General features: G+C 36.8%; 2 protein-coding genes and 1 pseudogene across 2 annotated transcripts; 1 reads left to right on the top strand and 2 right to left on the bottom strand.

Moving 5' to 3' along the window:
- Positions 1-3,962: 3,962 nt before the first annotated feature.
- LOC132031684 (uncharacterized) lies at positions 3,963-5,671 on the top strand. The gene is made up of 4 exons (XM_059421625.1): positions 3,963-4,780; positions 4,901-4,987; positions 5,067-5,300; positions 5,660-5,671. Exons 1-4 carry the CDS (start codon positions 4,721-4,723, stop codon positions 5,669-5,671), a joined length of 393 nt encoding a protein of 130 aa, XP_059277608.1. The 5' UTR covers positions 3,963-4,720.
- A 1,035-nt stretch (positions 5,672-6,706) lies between these two features.
- LOC132031683 (cellulose synthase A catalytic subunit 2 [UDP-forming]-like) lies at positions 6,707-12,813 on the bottom strand (annotated as a pseudogene).
- Positions 12,814-14,105: 1,292 nt separating this feature from the next.
- Positions 14,106-15,054, bottom strand: LOC132031682 (uncharacterized; the record flags this gene model as incomplete). The annotated part of the gene is made up of 3 exons (XM_059421624.1): positions 14,106-14,647; positions 14,727-14,813; positions 14,938-15,054. Coding segments are annotated over 3 exons (483 nt in total), but the record flags the coding sequence as incomplete, so codon positions are not given.

The raw sequence follows: 15,054 nt of genomic DNA, 5'->3' as shown, positions 1-15,054 counted from the left end.
AACGAAGGGCATATATAAACTATTTTTCAAAGTTCAGGGGTAATTTTGGCCCTTTTTCCGTTTGTAAAATTGCTTTTTAGCACTAGGTGCTTAAAAGTACTTAAATTCGGCTAATCCAAACGGGCTCTAATTTTTCATTCTTTATTTGCTTGTATGTGATAAATGGTGCCTGATTGTTTTACTTGTAAATTTTGAAGAGAACAACGGAAATATAAACTCACCAAGATTTGGCGAAATATGGACATGAAAGAAGCAAAGATGGATTTTAAGTGGTAAGTAGTAGTTTTTTTTTTTTTTTTTTTTTGGTCTTCTCTTGATTAAGGGTACTATTTTTTCATAATTCCGACTTGATTGAAAACTTAATTCATGTGTATTTTCTATTCTGTAGTCATGTTATTCTTGTTTTGGGGCTTTTGAATAAAGAAAAAGAAAAGAACCCCTTGTCTAAGGTATAGGGCTGTGCAAAATTTATATGATTAATTGTGCATCAATTATATGTTATGTAAGCTATATTGTTCATGAACCAATTAGGACTTTGTTCTTATGGCAGGCAATAATATAGTATTAATGATTCAATTATCGTTCGAAGCAGCTTAACCAATATCTTGTTCTTGCCCGAATGTGGGGAAACATTGTATTCATGATTTATATGTAATTATATTCAAGAATTTGAAACCTTCACGATAGTGGATCGTACTCTCACTATATCTGTAGAACAAAAACCTCCAGAAAAAAGGTTATCTGTATGACAATGGATTGCTTTTTGTTTTCAGCTAAACTTACAGATAGGGACATTTCAAATTTTGCTCATTAGCTTATTTTACAAATTTCAAACTTTGAGGACACTGTAGTATGAAGTTCATAAGAGGATATCCTACTTTTTTGATAAGTGAAGGGACATCCTATTGATACTCTTAAGTTATAAACTGGCTGACAAAATTTCTATGATTGTTCAACTAAAATATTTGATTGGTTCAATATATTTTCTTGTTCATATTGAAACTTTAGAATTGGCTAAGTTTCATGCATGTATGACAACTTCCTGCATGAACTGTTACGCTAATGTGGTTCAGTCTACAAGTCTTTGTGATGCACTGGGCATGAGATTGTGGAGGAACTGAATGATAGAAAGTGTGTGAGAAAGTCGAGACTTCTGAAATGTGCTAAAACTCTAAAACTAGTGAATTCTAGCAAACTTAAGGAGGATGTTTAGGGCAGAGGAATACTTCAATTTGAGACTTGAGCTAAGGACAAGGCTGGTATAATAGCTTTTCTTTTTTCTCCATAACAACAATATCCTTAAATATTGACATGAAGGAGACATTCCTCTACCCGAGATAATGGCAACTACTTTTATTATGGATAGAGTGACATCCACCTTTTCTTGATGTAGAGGTAGTTCTCAAGGCACATTTTCTTTATTTCAAATCATCATGTTCATTTGGAAGTGGAAAACTTGAATGCATGACAAAAGTATACAAGGAAAGGACAGTGATGCTGCCCAGTTAGGGAGTTATAAAATATAAGTGCTAACAATCAGAATACGGAATCTATCATTACATGAAATAGGCCAAAAGAGATAATCAACCTTGATTCATGCGAGTCAGTTTTCTGTGCCAAAGTGTAGTCTAAAATGGACTCTTTGGTTGATGATGCCATGAAGCTGGGGGCTCAAGGCACCTAATTGTCTACATGAAACTGAGATGTGAAAGAGATTTTTCAACATGTCAAGTGAAAGTTGGCAAGGGCCCTCAGGGGTTGGCCTGGTGGCAATTGACTTGAGCCTTGGGGTGCTCCCTTTCAAGGTCTCAAGTGGGTGCAAAGAGATCGGATTTGGTGCACTTGCGGGAAACTCCTTGCCGATGTGCAAATTAGAAAGACTCGGACACCCGGTGCTTAATCAAAAAAAAAAATTAGGATGGCCAGCTATTTTTGGTTGTTGGGGACTAGGTAAGGTTTCATTGGTGTGCTTGATTGGTAGGTCATTTTTGGGTAGACTCATGTTTATTAAGGTAAAGGTAGAAGCAGGCAGTGGCTGCTCCTATCATAAGTGGTCAATGGATGTCAAGATAATAGTTCTCAGTTCGTTATCAGAGAAAGATAATGGTTCTCAGTTATGTACTGGCTTCTATAACATTTTTCTTGATTTCATCTTGGGGTTCCTTGGTAATATTGAAGAGATTACTAATTGAAAATCATGATGGTTTAGAACCATCATTTTTTAACAGGTAAATATTGATTATGTTATGTTAATAATAAGAATAACAGACAGCCACTAAGAAGGTGCTAGGACATTACAAGAATAGAAATCCCCCAATACAAAAACAAAAAGGACGGATCCTTCTATACAGAGTATTGTTCCTTTAGAGAATATATGAAATCTAGTATGCTATTTTCGTCTTTGTCATTCTGTAGGTTGCACCAAAAGCTAAAAGCAATAAACATCTGAATTTTATCTTTTGTATAGCATCTACTTTCTCTATGTTACCAGTTTCGAAAAAAAAGTATAGCATCTACTTTCTCTATGTTACCAGTTTCAAAAAAACAGTATAGCATCTACTTTCTCTTCGAAACATCTTGTATTCCTTTACCACCCTACAAAGAGAATCAGATATTGTGTTCCAAATCTTTCTCAAAGGTTTCTTTATTCCTCTGCGTTGTTGCACAAAAAGCATCTGCTGCATAATGTCAAACCTCGTCTCTGTAATTTGCACCGAGTTAGGCATGCTTCATGAGATACGTTATAAGGGGCCTTGTTCTTCCACAATTTCTTCCATGGCCAATCAAGAGGGCTGCTCCGCCCTTTGTTAAATAATTTGTAACAAACATTAATCGAGAAAATAACAAGGATTAATCGAGAAAATGCCATTCTGTCAAAAAAGTCTATTTTGATTCTTTCTAAAAAAAAAAAGTCTATTTCGATTCTCTTTTGGTTCTCAGTTATCTTGGCTTTTGTAACATTTTGCTTGATTTGTCTTGGGTTTCATTAGTTATCTTGGAGGGATTATTCATTGATGAATGTGATAGCTTAGAACGATCATTAGAAAAAGTCTATTTGATTCTCCTTGATGCAGTGTTATGTTGACATAATCAGGATCGCATCAGTATCACATTTTACACAACTCTAAAGTAGATGCGTTTTCATGCATCCAACTCCATAGCTAGATGGTACATTCCAGAAATTATCAATAATACTGAGAGTCTTACTTTATCCGGAAAAATAAAAAGCTAGATGAGGGGAAAATTTCCAGGAGAAAATGAGAGAAAGACAGTGTAAATATTCCCATTAGTGAGCTAACTTAGTGGTGAAAGTGAAGCTAACATAGTACATTTTATATATAACAAAATATCCACTAATCGACAAACTAAATGACTATTAATTAGCTTTCCTACTCTTAACTCATTAGTGACAATGTTTAAAGCGCTGCCTCTAGTTGTTCCTTCTCCATAGACTTCAATTTCTTAACACAGGGACAGGGTGATAGAATTGGACGGTGCAATATAAATAACCATTTTTACTGAAGAAAGCAATGCTGTGGTTGAAGGGGAGCCTTGGCGTAACTGGTAAAGTTGCTGCCATGTGACCAGGAGGTCACGGGTTCGAGCTGTGGAAACAGCCTCTTGCAGAAATGCAAGGTAAGGCTGCGTACAATAGACCCTTGTAGTCCGGCCCTTCCCCGGACCCCGCGCATAGCGGGAGCTTAGTGCACCGGGCTGCCCTTTTTTTTTTTTCAAGCAATGCTGTGGTTCTAGATTTGACTATTGATAACACGGATTCACTGGCCGTGTATCGCTTTTATTATTCTTTTTTCATCATCGACATAGACAATTGTTCGAATGTTTAAAATCTAAACCATTCATTGAACATCATCGTTTAATCATCAGGTTGATCGCACAATGAAAGTAATGCATAATAAACCTCTCACACATAACAACTGATTGTATAAAGTTTATCCTTCATAGACAAAACAACTGAAATTATAAGCATTTTCGTTGTGCACATATCGGGGAAGGATGATATCCACAATCTTGTACGGAAGGTAGCCCATGCAACTTATTTGGGAAAAGGTTCCGATGCACCGTGGTATTGAAGTTGGTAAACTTGCATTTTTATGTCAGTCTTCCTTGGTTTATAACCCCCCGAAGGCATTCAAACGCATATCAATCTTTCCACTGCCAAAGCATATTCTTTTTCTTGTGACTTTGGCAGCTTCCTATCCAAGTCTCTGTCTTAGCCATAGCCCATAGCAGTACCTTACCCTGATTAAATGCAACAGGTTCATCACATTTAGATTTCCAGTTGAACTGGGTGTACTTTACAAGTCTCGTGGAATATAGCTGTTTTTCCTAGCGAAGAGTTTTCTAAGCATGACCAAAATCGAAACTTGGCTGTTTGAATTTTTTTTCCAATCGTTCTGTTTGATTTTTATACTAGTTGTATCTGGGTTTTAACAGTGTGCTGATGGGAGGAGAGCTCTTGTAAAATATGGTAATCTTTACTTTGTAATTTATGTGGTAGTCTAAGCGGGATGATAATCGAGCTCGCGTAGCTTTTACTTCTTTACATACCCGGGCCCTTTTCATGTGTAGCTTGGTGTTAATATGTACTTCAGTTGATGTTAATTCTGATGGTGTCTTATGAGAACAGATTTAGTGCTTGATTTTCTTGGATAGGTTGGCACTGACTAGGTTCTCTGTCCTATTTTCAGGCTCTGCCCATATGACATGGAGGGAAAAAAAGGAGTTGGAAAACAAGAAAGTAGTTTCTCTTGGTGGGAAGATGAGGCACAACCTTTATGAATAATAACATTGGTTGCTGTAATATTCTCTGCAATTTTTTTTTTGATAAATATTGTAATATTATTTCATCTGTTAATAGTATTCCTGTTAATTGCGGCAGCCTCAGAAGAAGCAGAGGTTACCACTAAGTGTAGCACGAGTAATGATGAAGAAACAGAAGGAAAGGGAGGAGAAAATGCAAGAAGAGGTTGAAAACTCAACTTCCTTTCGAGTTGCCTTACTCAAAATTCCCTTTAATATAAGTTGCTAACTTACTTGGCTTGCAGAATTTGATACTTGGACGATTCGGGGGAAGCAATGCTAGTAGTTCAAGAAAAGCAGCAGGAAGGCGCAGACCTGAGGATAGGGTGCTGAAATCAACTGAAGGTCACTTCAGGAATGGGGTGCTTGATGTTAAAGAGTTGTTAAAACCTTCTGCACCTAAGATCAATAGAAGAAAACAACAGGGAAATAAAGTGCAGCGGACCTCCCTTAATCTGGGGTCTCAGGATCGAGCCTGGGTATGAAAAAATCCTTGGTAGGGAGCACTTCTCCCAATTGGGCCCTATGCGACGCGAATTTGGATTAGGCGAGCTCCAATGCGGGTACCGGATACCGGATAACAAATAGGTAAATAAGGCAGAATGTTCGACAGCTTTTAACAAGTAGACCATAAGAACAAAAAAAAAATTGACTTTCAAAATTAAGGTCAAGACCTAGAAGTAATTAATTAAAAAGTTTGACATTTTTTTGGAAAGTTTTGTAAGGACTACAAAAGCCCTTTTGTTGTCCCTTATATATAGTAGTAATAAGATTGTAAATTGTTTGTTTGGACAGAGACCCATATTAATAAGGGTTTTGTTAACATTTTTTTGTGCAGATTGCTCTTTGAAGGCACTGGTCTTTTAATTTTTGTCCCTCAAATTGTTGGTCTTTAATTTTTTCCCTTCGTCTAATACCATGAAGTTTGGGGTTCGAACCCCGGCTCAATCAAAAAAAAAAAAATCGCAAGGCAGAGTTTTTGCAAAATTGCAACTGAGCAAAAAAATTTAAAAAATTATCTTAATGCAAACCTCTACCTTAAGATAGAGTTTTGCCTTATGCTTGAAGGCAAAACTCTGCATTATGCCTTAAGGTAGAGTTTGCCTTATGCCTGAAGGCAAAACTCTGCCTTAAGTAGAGTTTGTAGTCAAAACTTTGCCTGATCAGGTAGAATTTAACTACAAACTCTACTTAAATTAGAGTTTGAAACTCTGGCTGAAAGGATTGTTTTGCAGGCAAAACTCTGCCTTGCGAATCTAAACTCTACTTTGCGATTTTTTTTTTAATTTTTGCTGAGCAAGGGTTCGAACCTGGAACCAAAGAGTTTTAACGAAGGCTAAAAATTAAAGATCACCAATTATAGGGACAAAAATTAAAGACCATCCCCGAATAAGCACAATCGTGCAAATTGCCCTTTTGTTAATAGTTGAGGGAATGGGCCATTATTATTTCCTGATGAAATTGGATCAATCCATTTTGTGACCCATCATAATCTTTTTTTTTTTTTAATCAAAATTTTGAAGAATTCTTTTTTGTATATACGTTAAGAGATACGAAAACAAAGCATAAGACATCTTTACATAATTTCATTTCCTGGTCAAATTATAAAGGGTTATGTTGAACTATTTCCTCTTTGAAATTATCACAGAACTCATTCCTTCCCATCCACTATTATTCTATATCTGATGCCATTGACAAACATGTACCTATGGTTGGCGGGAGATTTACAAATCATATGATATGATTTCAAATCAAATGCAATCACAAGGCAATTATGAGCATTCAGCCTCCAGAAGAAGTAAAAACATACTTCAGGGAGACTTCATCTTTATTTGTTAATGAGCAGAGATGATACACACACACACACACAGAGGAGGACTTCATATTTAGACCCTCAAGAAAGGTATACCACACAACATTATCACTAAATAATAATCGGACTTCTAAAATGCAAAACTTCAATAGCCAAAGACAAACATTGGTTGGTTCCAAGTCAAAACATAACAGGACATACAACTTCTTAGCTAAAGAGCATACAAATTTAATGCCCCCAGTACAGAGGGTTAATAACTTTATGATTTAGTAGTATTCACTGACAAATAGATGGAACTCCAAAAGAAGAGAAGTATTCCACAAAATAAAGAATAAATGAAACAAATTGTAAACAAATATGAATATATGTGCCAGCTCCCACTGCTTCATATCTACACTGACGACTTTCCATCTATACTCCCTACCTTTTTATTCTACCACCAACCTTGTATATATATCTATTCCGGCAAAACCTCCCACAGTACTACACATCAAGCGTCTGGCCCGCGAAAGGAAATCCCAACAATGGGTTCTTAGAAACATTCTTGACTCAATATAGTCTCTGAAGTTTTAGACTGAATCGTCACAATTCAATCCGCAGACTTCTAGGAGCGGGCCATCTCTTGAGACAAACGGGTTGACTCGTACCCACAACAATGTCAGTATTGAAGCAAGCAGAATCGACCATACAACAACTATGGTCGGGGTTCGCTCTTGCTTTCCCATTAATCCTTTGAGGAACGGGAAAAGATGAATAATAACCCACAAGGCGAAGAATAGCCTACCAAATAAGGGTCCCCAAGAATCATAACCGTTGTTTATTGCATTCGAGACACCAACCACCACACCAACTATGGTTATTATTAGCAAAGTCGTTGGTGGGATTAATAATGATGTCCACTTGAAAATATAGAGATCGGAAAATGCTCCATCGTCTCCTGCTTTGGATGTGACAGTGAAACTTGTCTCCACACCAGCCAAAACCTTGAGCAATCCTTGAAAGAGAGCAAAAAAGTGGGAGGAAGCACCTCCGATAACCCAAAACTGCTCATTTCTCCACCAATCATCTATACCAACACCACCCCACTGCATTTCAAGGACACCCGTGGCAGCAATAGAGATGAAGAGTGAAATAAATATAATGCTGGCATAATTACTGATCTGCAAATGTTTAAACATACACAATTAGCGGACAACCTCAATTAACTTCAAGAAAATTGGAAGTCACTATGAAGTGAATGATCAGACCAAATGAGAATAGAAGTACCCATTCTCGGTAGTTAGATTATCTATTTGGTGTCTCACTAAAGCTATGCAATGCATGTAAGACAAGCATTGATATATATTGTTAAGCTGATGAAAGTCATAAACTAGCAACTTGAGTTTTATCATTCTTTCTTACTGAGGATATTAGAAAGTGAGTAGTGTGGTTCGGGTTTAAAGTTTCTCGATGTAGATCCAGTTATTGTGCTCGAACGGATATATAAATGGTTAAAGCTAAAGACCCAAGCTTATATGATGACCGACGTGACTCTAAATATGCACTTCACCTGCTGAACACTTAAAATGCAATCAACCGTTGATTTTCAGCAACTTTTTTAAGATTTAACAGGTTAATAGGGGAATCAGAAATTGAGTTACCGCAGGAACAATGAATTTTCCCGTGAGAAGGCAGATGGCTGGCAAGGAACAGTAGACAATCAAGGGGATGGACGTCAAAGGATATACAACAGAGTTAATGTAAGAGAATCGCTCCAGCCATTTCAATCCACCTCCATAGCCATACCAGATCGGCCAATGCTTGCTCAGCAAAATTTCAACTGATCCTAGAGCCCATCTAAGAACCTGATGGAGACGGTCTGAAAGATTTATAGGGGCTGAACCCTTGAAAGCAGGCAGTTTAGGCATACAATAGACGGACCTCCATCCATGGCAATGCATCTTGAATCCAGTCAAGATATCTTCCGTCACGGAGCCATAAATCCAGCCAACCTGGTTGAATGTTAAAAATTTCATAGAGTTAGTGGACCAAATTTAGTACAATTTTTTTAGATGGAAAATTTACTACGGTCTTACCTCCTTCCCCATTCTGTTTTATCTTCATAACCGCAGCTAATAACATGAATGGCTTCCTTCAAAAGTGATGAGGTACTGGCATCCTTTGGAAGACCGCCATTTTCTAAAAGTGTTGAGGCAACAAAAGCAGGCAACTGCCCGAATTTTTTCTCTAGTTTCACTTGGGAAGCCGAGCGTGGATCCACATTTGCTTCTGTAATGCAACTTAAGTTAGTCTTTTCACCTCAATTGATCAGTGCATTAGTAACTTCATTGTACATATTCTGTTACAAACGACTAGAACAACAATTATTCTTTAAAAACATAAAGGTCTAACCTTCTTCAATGGTTTCAAGAGCGTATATCTGCTTTGATGCCTCCCTGTGCTTTGGCTTCTTCTCTTTCTTTGTTTTCCCTTTCTTGTTCGTTTTGGATCTGAAGCAGCAACAGCAAAAGCACAATTTAGGCCAGCAGTTGCAGGTTTTGCTAGGTCGCTCTTCTTGGCAGGAGCATCATATCCATAAAGTGCATGCCTTCTGAAAACACACCCCGTACCAACATATATTGGTCCTTGTATACCATCCAAACCTTTCATGTTAATATCAAAGAAGACGACATTTCTGTTTGAGTATCTGTCATGACGATCAATCCCATCAAAACTTTGTGGAAACTGCACATAGCAGATTTTCTTTCCTGAAGTGGGATCCATCAAGAAACACATTGCTTCCCTCAACGCCTTGCTGTTGTTGATGTAGTGATCACAATCAACATTTAACAGGAAAGGAGCATTCGATATGACAGCTGAAACCCTCATCTGCATATCAGAAGGAAAAAGTCAAAATCAGAAATCCATGGTTCATGAATAAGAATTTTCTTTTTGTTTCCATATTTTGTGAAACATAACATCAGTTAATTACCAAGGCATTCATGGCGCCTGCTTTTTTGTGGTGATCGACCAGGCCTCTTTTCACGGGAAACATAAACCAGGCGAGGTAATTCATTTCCTTCAACATCTTGGACACCATCATGACCAAGGAATACCTATAGAAGAGTTTATCAGTAAAACTGAGGTATAAAAATTCCTCAAGACAAGATTTATGACAATATAAATTGGTCTTACCTGGATCATACCAGGATGGTCTCGGACATTGTTCCCAGGCCATGGTGTGCCATCCTGCATTGTCCAACCCTCTTCAGGAACCTTCTGAGCAGTTGCCACTAGAGCATTTATCCGGACTTTAAACTCTTCATATTCTCTCTGAAGCCATAAACACAAAAAAATATTCAGATCAAAAGCCTTACATGTACAAATATAAGTGCCCTGAAATAGGTTCTGATAAATATATGCTACAAACCTTCATGGCACGCCGTTCTCTTACAAATGCAGTATGAACTTTATTTTTCAGATAGTCCATCTTTAGAGAAAAATACCATTCTGGAGCATGGGGTTCAATATTATACTTCTTGCAGAAAGGAACCCATTATCTTGCAAATTCAGATGTCTCAGAAAGGGCTTCAAAAGTAAGCATTGCTGCACCATCATCTGAGACATAGCATGTAACTTTGTCCACTGGATAATCCACAGCAAGAATGGATAAAACAGTGTTTGCAGTGATTAATGGCGGTTCTTTCAAGGGATCAACTGTGCTGACAAAAATGTCGACAGGAGCTAACTCTGAAGGCTTTCCTTCTTTTTCATACCTGAAATGATAAAGCTTGTGAGCAATTCTTCTCTCTGAAAACCCATTAAGGCTATTCCAAAAAATTGTAATATTGAACCCTACCTGAGTGAAAGCCGACCAAGATATGTTCTCGAACTATAGGGCACCACTTTGGGAATTGATCAAGAATCCATGAAGCAGCAAACCATACCTCACAAATAACCGATGTCAACCACAGGCCAATTGCATCATGAACTGGATGAAGAATTCTATAATGGAAGAAGAGGCCAAGAATTGCTAGACGGAGTATGATTAGAATTCTGTACGGGTTTATCCTGCTTGATTTTATGGGCAACTTTCTTGACAGTGGCTGCCTTCCTTCATCCATCCTGAGAGAATGAGCATTTATCAAAAGCTTGCTTAAAATATTCACAAAAAGTCAAAACATTAGTGAATTAGAACCACAGAGAGCAGAAACAAGTCATTTTTTTCCTCAGATTATACCTAAGGAATCTCTGTACAAGTGCTTCATGAACAGAAATTGCAGAAAATGGGGAATGACAGCTTAAATCTATGATCAGAAGATACACAAATCTTAATCATTGGCATTCAATCTTTGCCCAGAAAGACATTTTAGTAATCCTTAAGTGCATCTAGTTCGCCACCCATTCAGAACTAGAGCTGTTGAAACAGTATTTATATTTCAAGAAGATTGATAGTACTTTTTATCCTGCCTAAATTTTAATAGGTTCCCTTCCGCACTTTTGCCAATTGAGCCACAAACAAAATAGGACGCAAAAACATTTACATACATAGGCAAATCAGGATCATCCATATTATCCCCATGAAAGCCCCCACCACCATCTCCTTGATGCTTGACCACCTGGAGCTTCTCATTCTGCTTTTTCTTCCAGTCTTCCATTCTGTCCTTCCATGCAACACTTCCATAGCCATATAACGCAACGTCTTTCTGTGGAACCATTGGCCTTGGATGCACTACGACATCAAAAAAAAAAAAAAAAAAAAAGCATTAATCAGGTACAACAATCTAGAGAAAACACAATAAGAATGGGCTAAAATAACTTACAGGAAGCTGATGACTCAGTATGAAGAGTTGGATAAATCCCATTTCCAAAGCCATTAGATGGAGGCACTATGAGAGCATGCTGATCAGAAGAAATCTGAGCATCCTGGATTACGAAATTGCAAGCATTAGACTTGTACATCTTCCAGATTATTCAAATTAAGGGCTTTACAGAGATGGTTACCTCTTCACCATAGGTCAAAAGAGGTATTTCTATTCCAGGAGTAGATGAATCTTGTCTTGAGGACGTGGCATTTTCATATGAACCGCCATAAACAGAGGGAACTGGACCTGAACCTTGGCGGCCTAAAGTCCCAACACCATAATTTAGAAAATTGCCCGTTCGGCCATAGATAATTTTCACTTTTTTCCGGAATTGTATTCCAAATTCATGTTTGGACATAGAATTGTTACAATTTTCACGAATTCGAAAAACCCTCAAATACCTGTTTACACATTTTTTCACTCCAAATCACTCACAAAAAAACTCAACATTTTCCAAGTTGCATTGATGTCCAAACACCACTCCAATTTCCAAATTTCAACTTTTTTTCCAAATACTACAATTTATTCAAATAACACATTTTTTATGTCCAAACATCCACTAAAAATATTACTTCCTCTCGTTCCAAAAAAAAAAAAAAAAAAAAAACTCTAGCCACACAAATATATATGGCTTGTTTTGGACCACAAGTTTCAAAAGTCTTACTCCCTCTGTCCCAATTTATACGACAAACTTTCCTTTTTTAGTCAGTCCCAAAAAGAATGAGTTATTTCCTTATTTCACAACTATTTAACTTTGAACTTTTAACTTTTACGCTTAACGAGATGATTTATAACCACACAAATATCTAAGCTTGTTTCAAACCATAAGATTCAAAAACCATCTTTATCTTAACCTCCGATAATACCGGTCAAACTACATCACTTAAATTGTGACATAGGGAAAGCACTTTCATTCTTAAACTCCGCTTATGTCAAATAACCATTCGCATATAAATTGGGACTGAGGGAGTACAAATGAGAATTTTTCTCTTTTCAAATTGACAAGATAATACATATATTAAAAAAAAAAAAAAAAAAAGCGAAAAAGGGAAATAATCATGGTAATAAGGAAGTGCAAATGTAAAAGCAAGGAAAAAAAAAAAAAAAAAAAAAAACTAACCTCAGAGGAATGGCCAGCAGCACCAAGAGTACAATCACGGAAAGAGCGGAGAGTAACTGAGGTAAAAACATCCAAAACTTCACCTAGCAAAACTGAGGTAATACTTATTGTGGGACGGAGGGAGTAGGAGTAAAAATTATTTCTTGCGTCCATTTGAGTTTTTTCTCTTCGCATTTTTAAAGTGTTTTTAACTGAAATATAACTACCCTCGTCATTGTGGAACAGGGATAACTTAACTGAAACCCAAGCGAACTTTTTGAGGTTAGAAACGGGTCAATTGGTTTTGGTACTACTTATTACAATTTCTTTTAGTTTTATGTCAAATGAATAAGAAGAATAATCATTGCATAAATGAGAAAAATGCTCTGTGTCCCGCAACTTAATTATGTTCAACGTGATTCAAGGTACAAAAATAAGGAGATAAGTAGATAACTAATGATAATTATCATCCACAATTCCTACTAGAATTGTGGGATTACAAACATTTTTGGAGTAAGAACATAGAAATAGCTAATATACAGATTATGATTGGACCTCGATTTGAGTTATTTAAATCGAGATAATTGATATTAAAAAAGGAAACAATGAGAAGGAAAAAAAAACTCATATTCACCCTATTTAGGGGTGTCAATGTGGAATTTTCGGCTGAATATATCCTAAGAAATTTATACAATACAATACTGTAATTTTTTGGTCTATGAGGGACTATCTGCTTTTCCTCTTTTAGTGTATATGCCATTTCGGGCGTCATCTTTTACAAGCTTTTTGCTGCAAGATATATGGGACTTTTGAATCCGACCAGTAATTTTCTGAATGTAGTAGTTTAAACATGCTTGAGTATAGGATACGAGAATGTGGATAATACCTTTTTACCACGTGTCACATGGCAATTACCCAGTTCTGGGAGTGTCAAATGGGCGAGTTGGGTTGAAATTGACCCAATCAAAATGAATGAGTGATAAATGGATTGTGAATAACATTTGACTCCAAAAATTACTACGTGAAATGAAATTTTAAAAATGGGTTGAGTCATAGCTATTCACCCCAACGACTTAATTTTTTTGAAGGCTCTATTCTCTAGAAAAACATTTTCGTGGAAAAATATATTCGCGGATTTTTCAAAAATATTTTTGAGGAAAACATTTTCCATGTTAAATATTTTCGAGCAAAACATTTTCGTGAAAAATATTTCCCTTCATATCAAACACACTACAAACTTATAAGATAAATGATACAAGAAAAGTGTATACATAAAAATAAAAAATAAAAAATTGAGTAAACTCAAGCAATAAACCCACTTAAAAATGGGCTAAAATTAGGCTAAGATTGAAATGTTAGTAGATCACTTTAAATGGGATATGTTGATTGAAAAGCAGAATCAGTGGGTGAAATTATCTTGAGCCCAACCCATAAAATTTTGAGCGGGTTGGGCGAGCAATCACCTTTTGGGCAAATTTGACACCCCTACCCAGTTCTAACATGGATGAAATGAGATTGTTGAACGATAGAACAATAACAATACCTATAGTATTGATATATCCTCAATAATACAATTACAAGGATGGTAGACTCTGTTAATTTTCTCTGTTGAAGAAAAAGAGTACATCCTTCTACTACTAGGAACTATACTCATTAGTTTAGCAGCAAGAAAAAATTAGCAGAAATCAAAATTTATAATATTAGTCAAAACTCATAATCCACTAGGATCTAATCTGCCTGAGAACTCGATAAAGAAAAATGAACAAGAAGATTTGCAATCTATCCTGACGTTTAATGGCGCTTCTTACCAGGACCACCCTTGTTCTTCTTGCCCTTGTTCTTTTTACCACCCTTTCTCTTCTTCCCTTTATTACCAGAAGAAAAAGACTCTTTCGCACCAGATGATGATGCTTTAGGTGCAGAAGGTTTTAACAACTCTTTAACATCAAGCACCCCATTCCTGAAGTGACCTTCAGTTGATTTCAGCACCCTATCCTCAGGTCTGCGCCTTCCTGCTGCTTTTCTTGAACTACTAGCATTGCTTCCCCCGAATCGTCCAAGTATCAAATTCTGCAAGCCAAGAAAGTTAGCAACTTATATTAAAGGGAATTTTGAGGAAGGCAACTCGAAAGGAAGTTGAGTTTTCAACCTCTTCTTGCATTTTCTCCTCCCTTTCCTTCTGTTTCTTCATCATTACTCGTGCTACACTTAGTGGTAATCTCTGCTTCTTCTGAGGCTGCCGCAATTAACAGGAATACTATTAACAGATGAAATAATATTACAATATTTATCAAAAAAAAATTGCAGAGAATATTACAGCAACCAATGTTATTATTCATAAAGGTTGTGCCTCACCTCACCTTCCCACCAAGAGAAACTACTTTCTTGTTTTCCAACTCCTTTTTTTCCCTCCATGTCATATGGGCAGAGCCTGAAAATAGGACAGAGAACCTAGTCAGTGCCAACCTATCCAAGAA

This window comes from Lycium ferocissimum, chromosome 9, assembly GCF_029784015.1.
Source record: "Lycium ferocissimum isolate CSIRO_LF1 chromosome 9, AGI_CSIRO_Lferr_CH_V1, whole genome shotgun sequence".
Lineage (NCBI taxonomy): Eukaryota > Viridiplantae > Streptophyta > Magnoliopsida > Solanales > Solanaceae > Lycium > Lycium ferocissimum.
The sequence above is the reverse complement of the archived record's forward strand: the minus strand, read 5'-3'. Positions and strand labels throughout refer to the sequence as shown.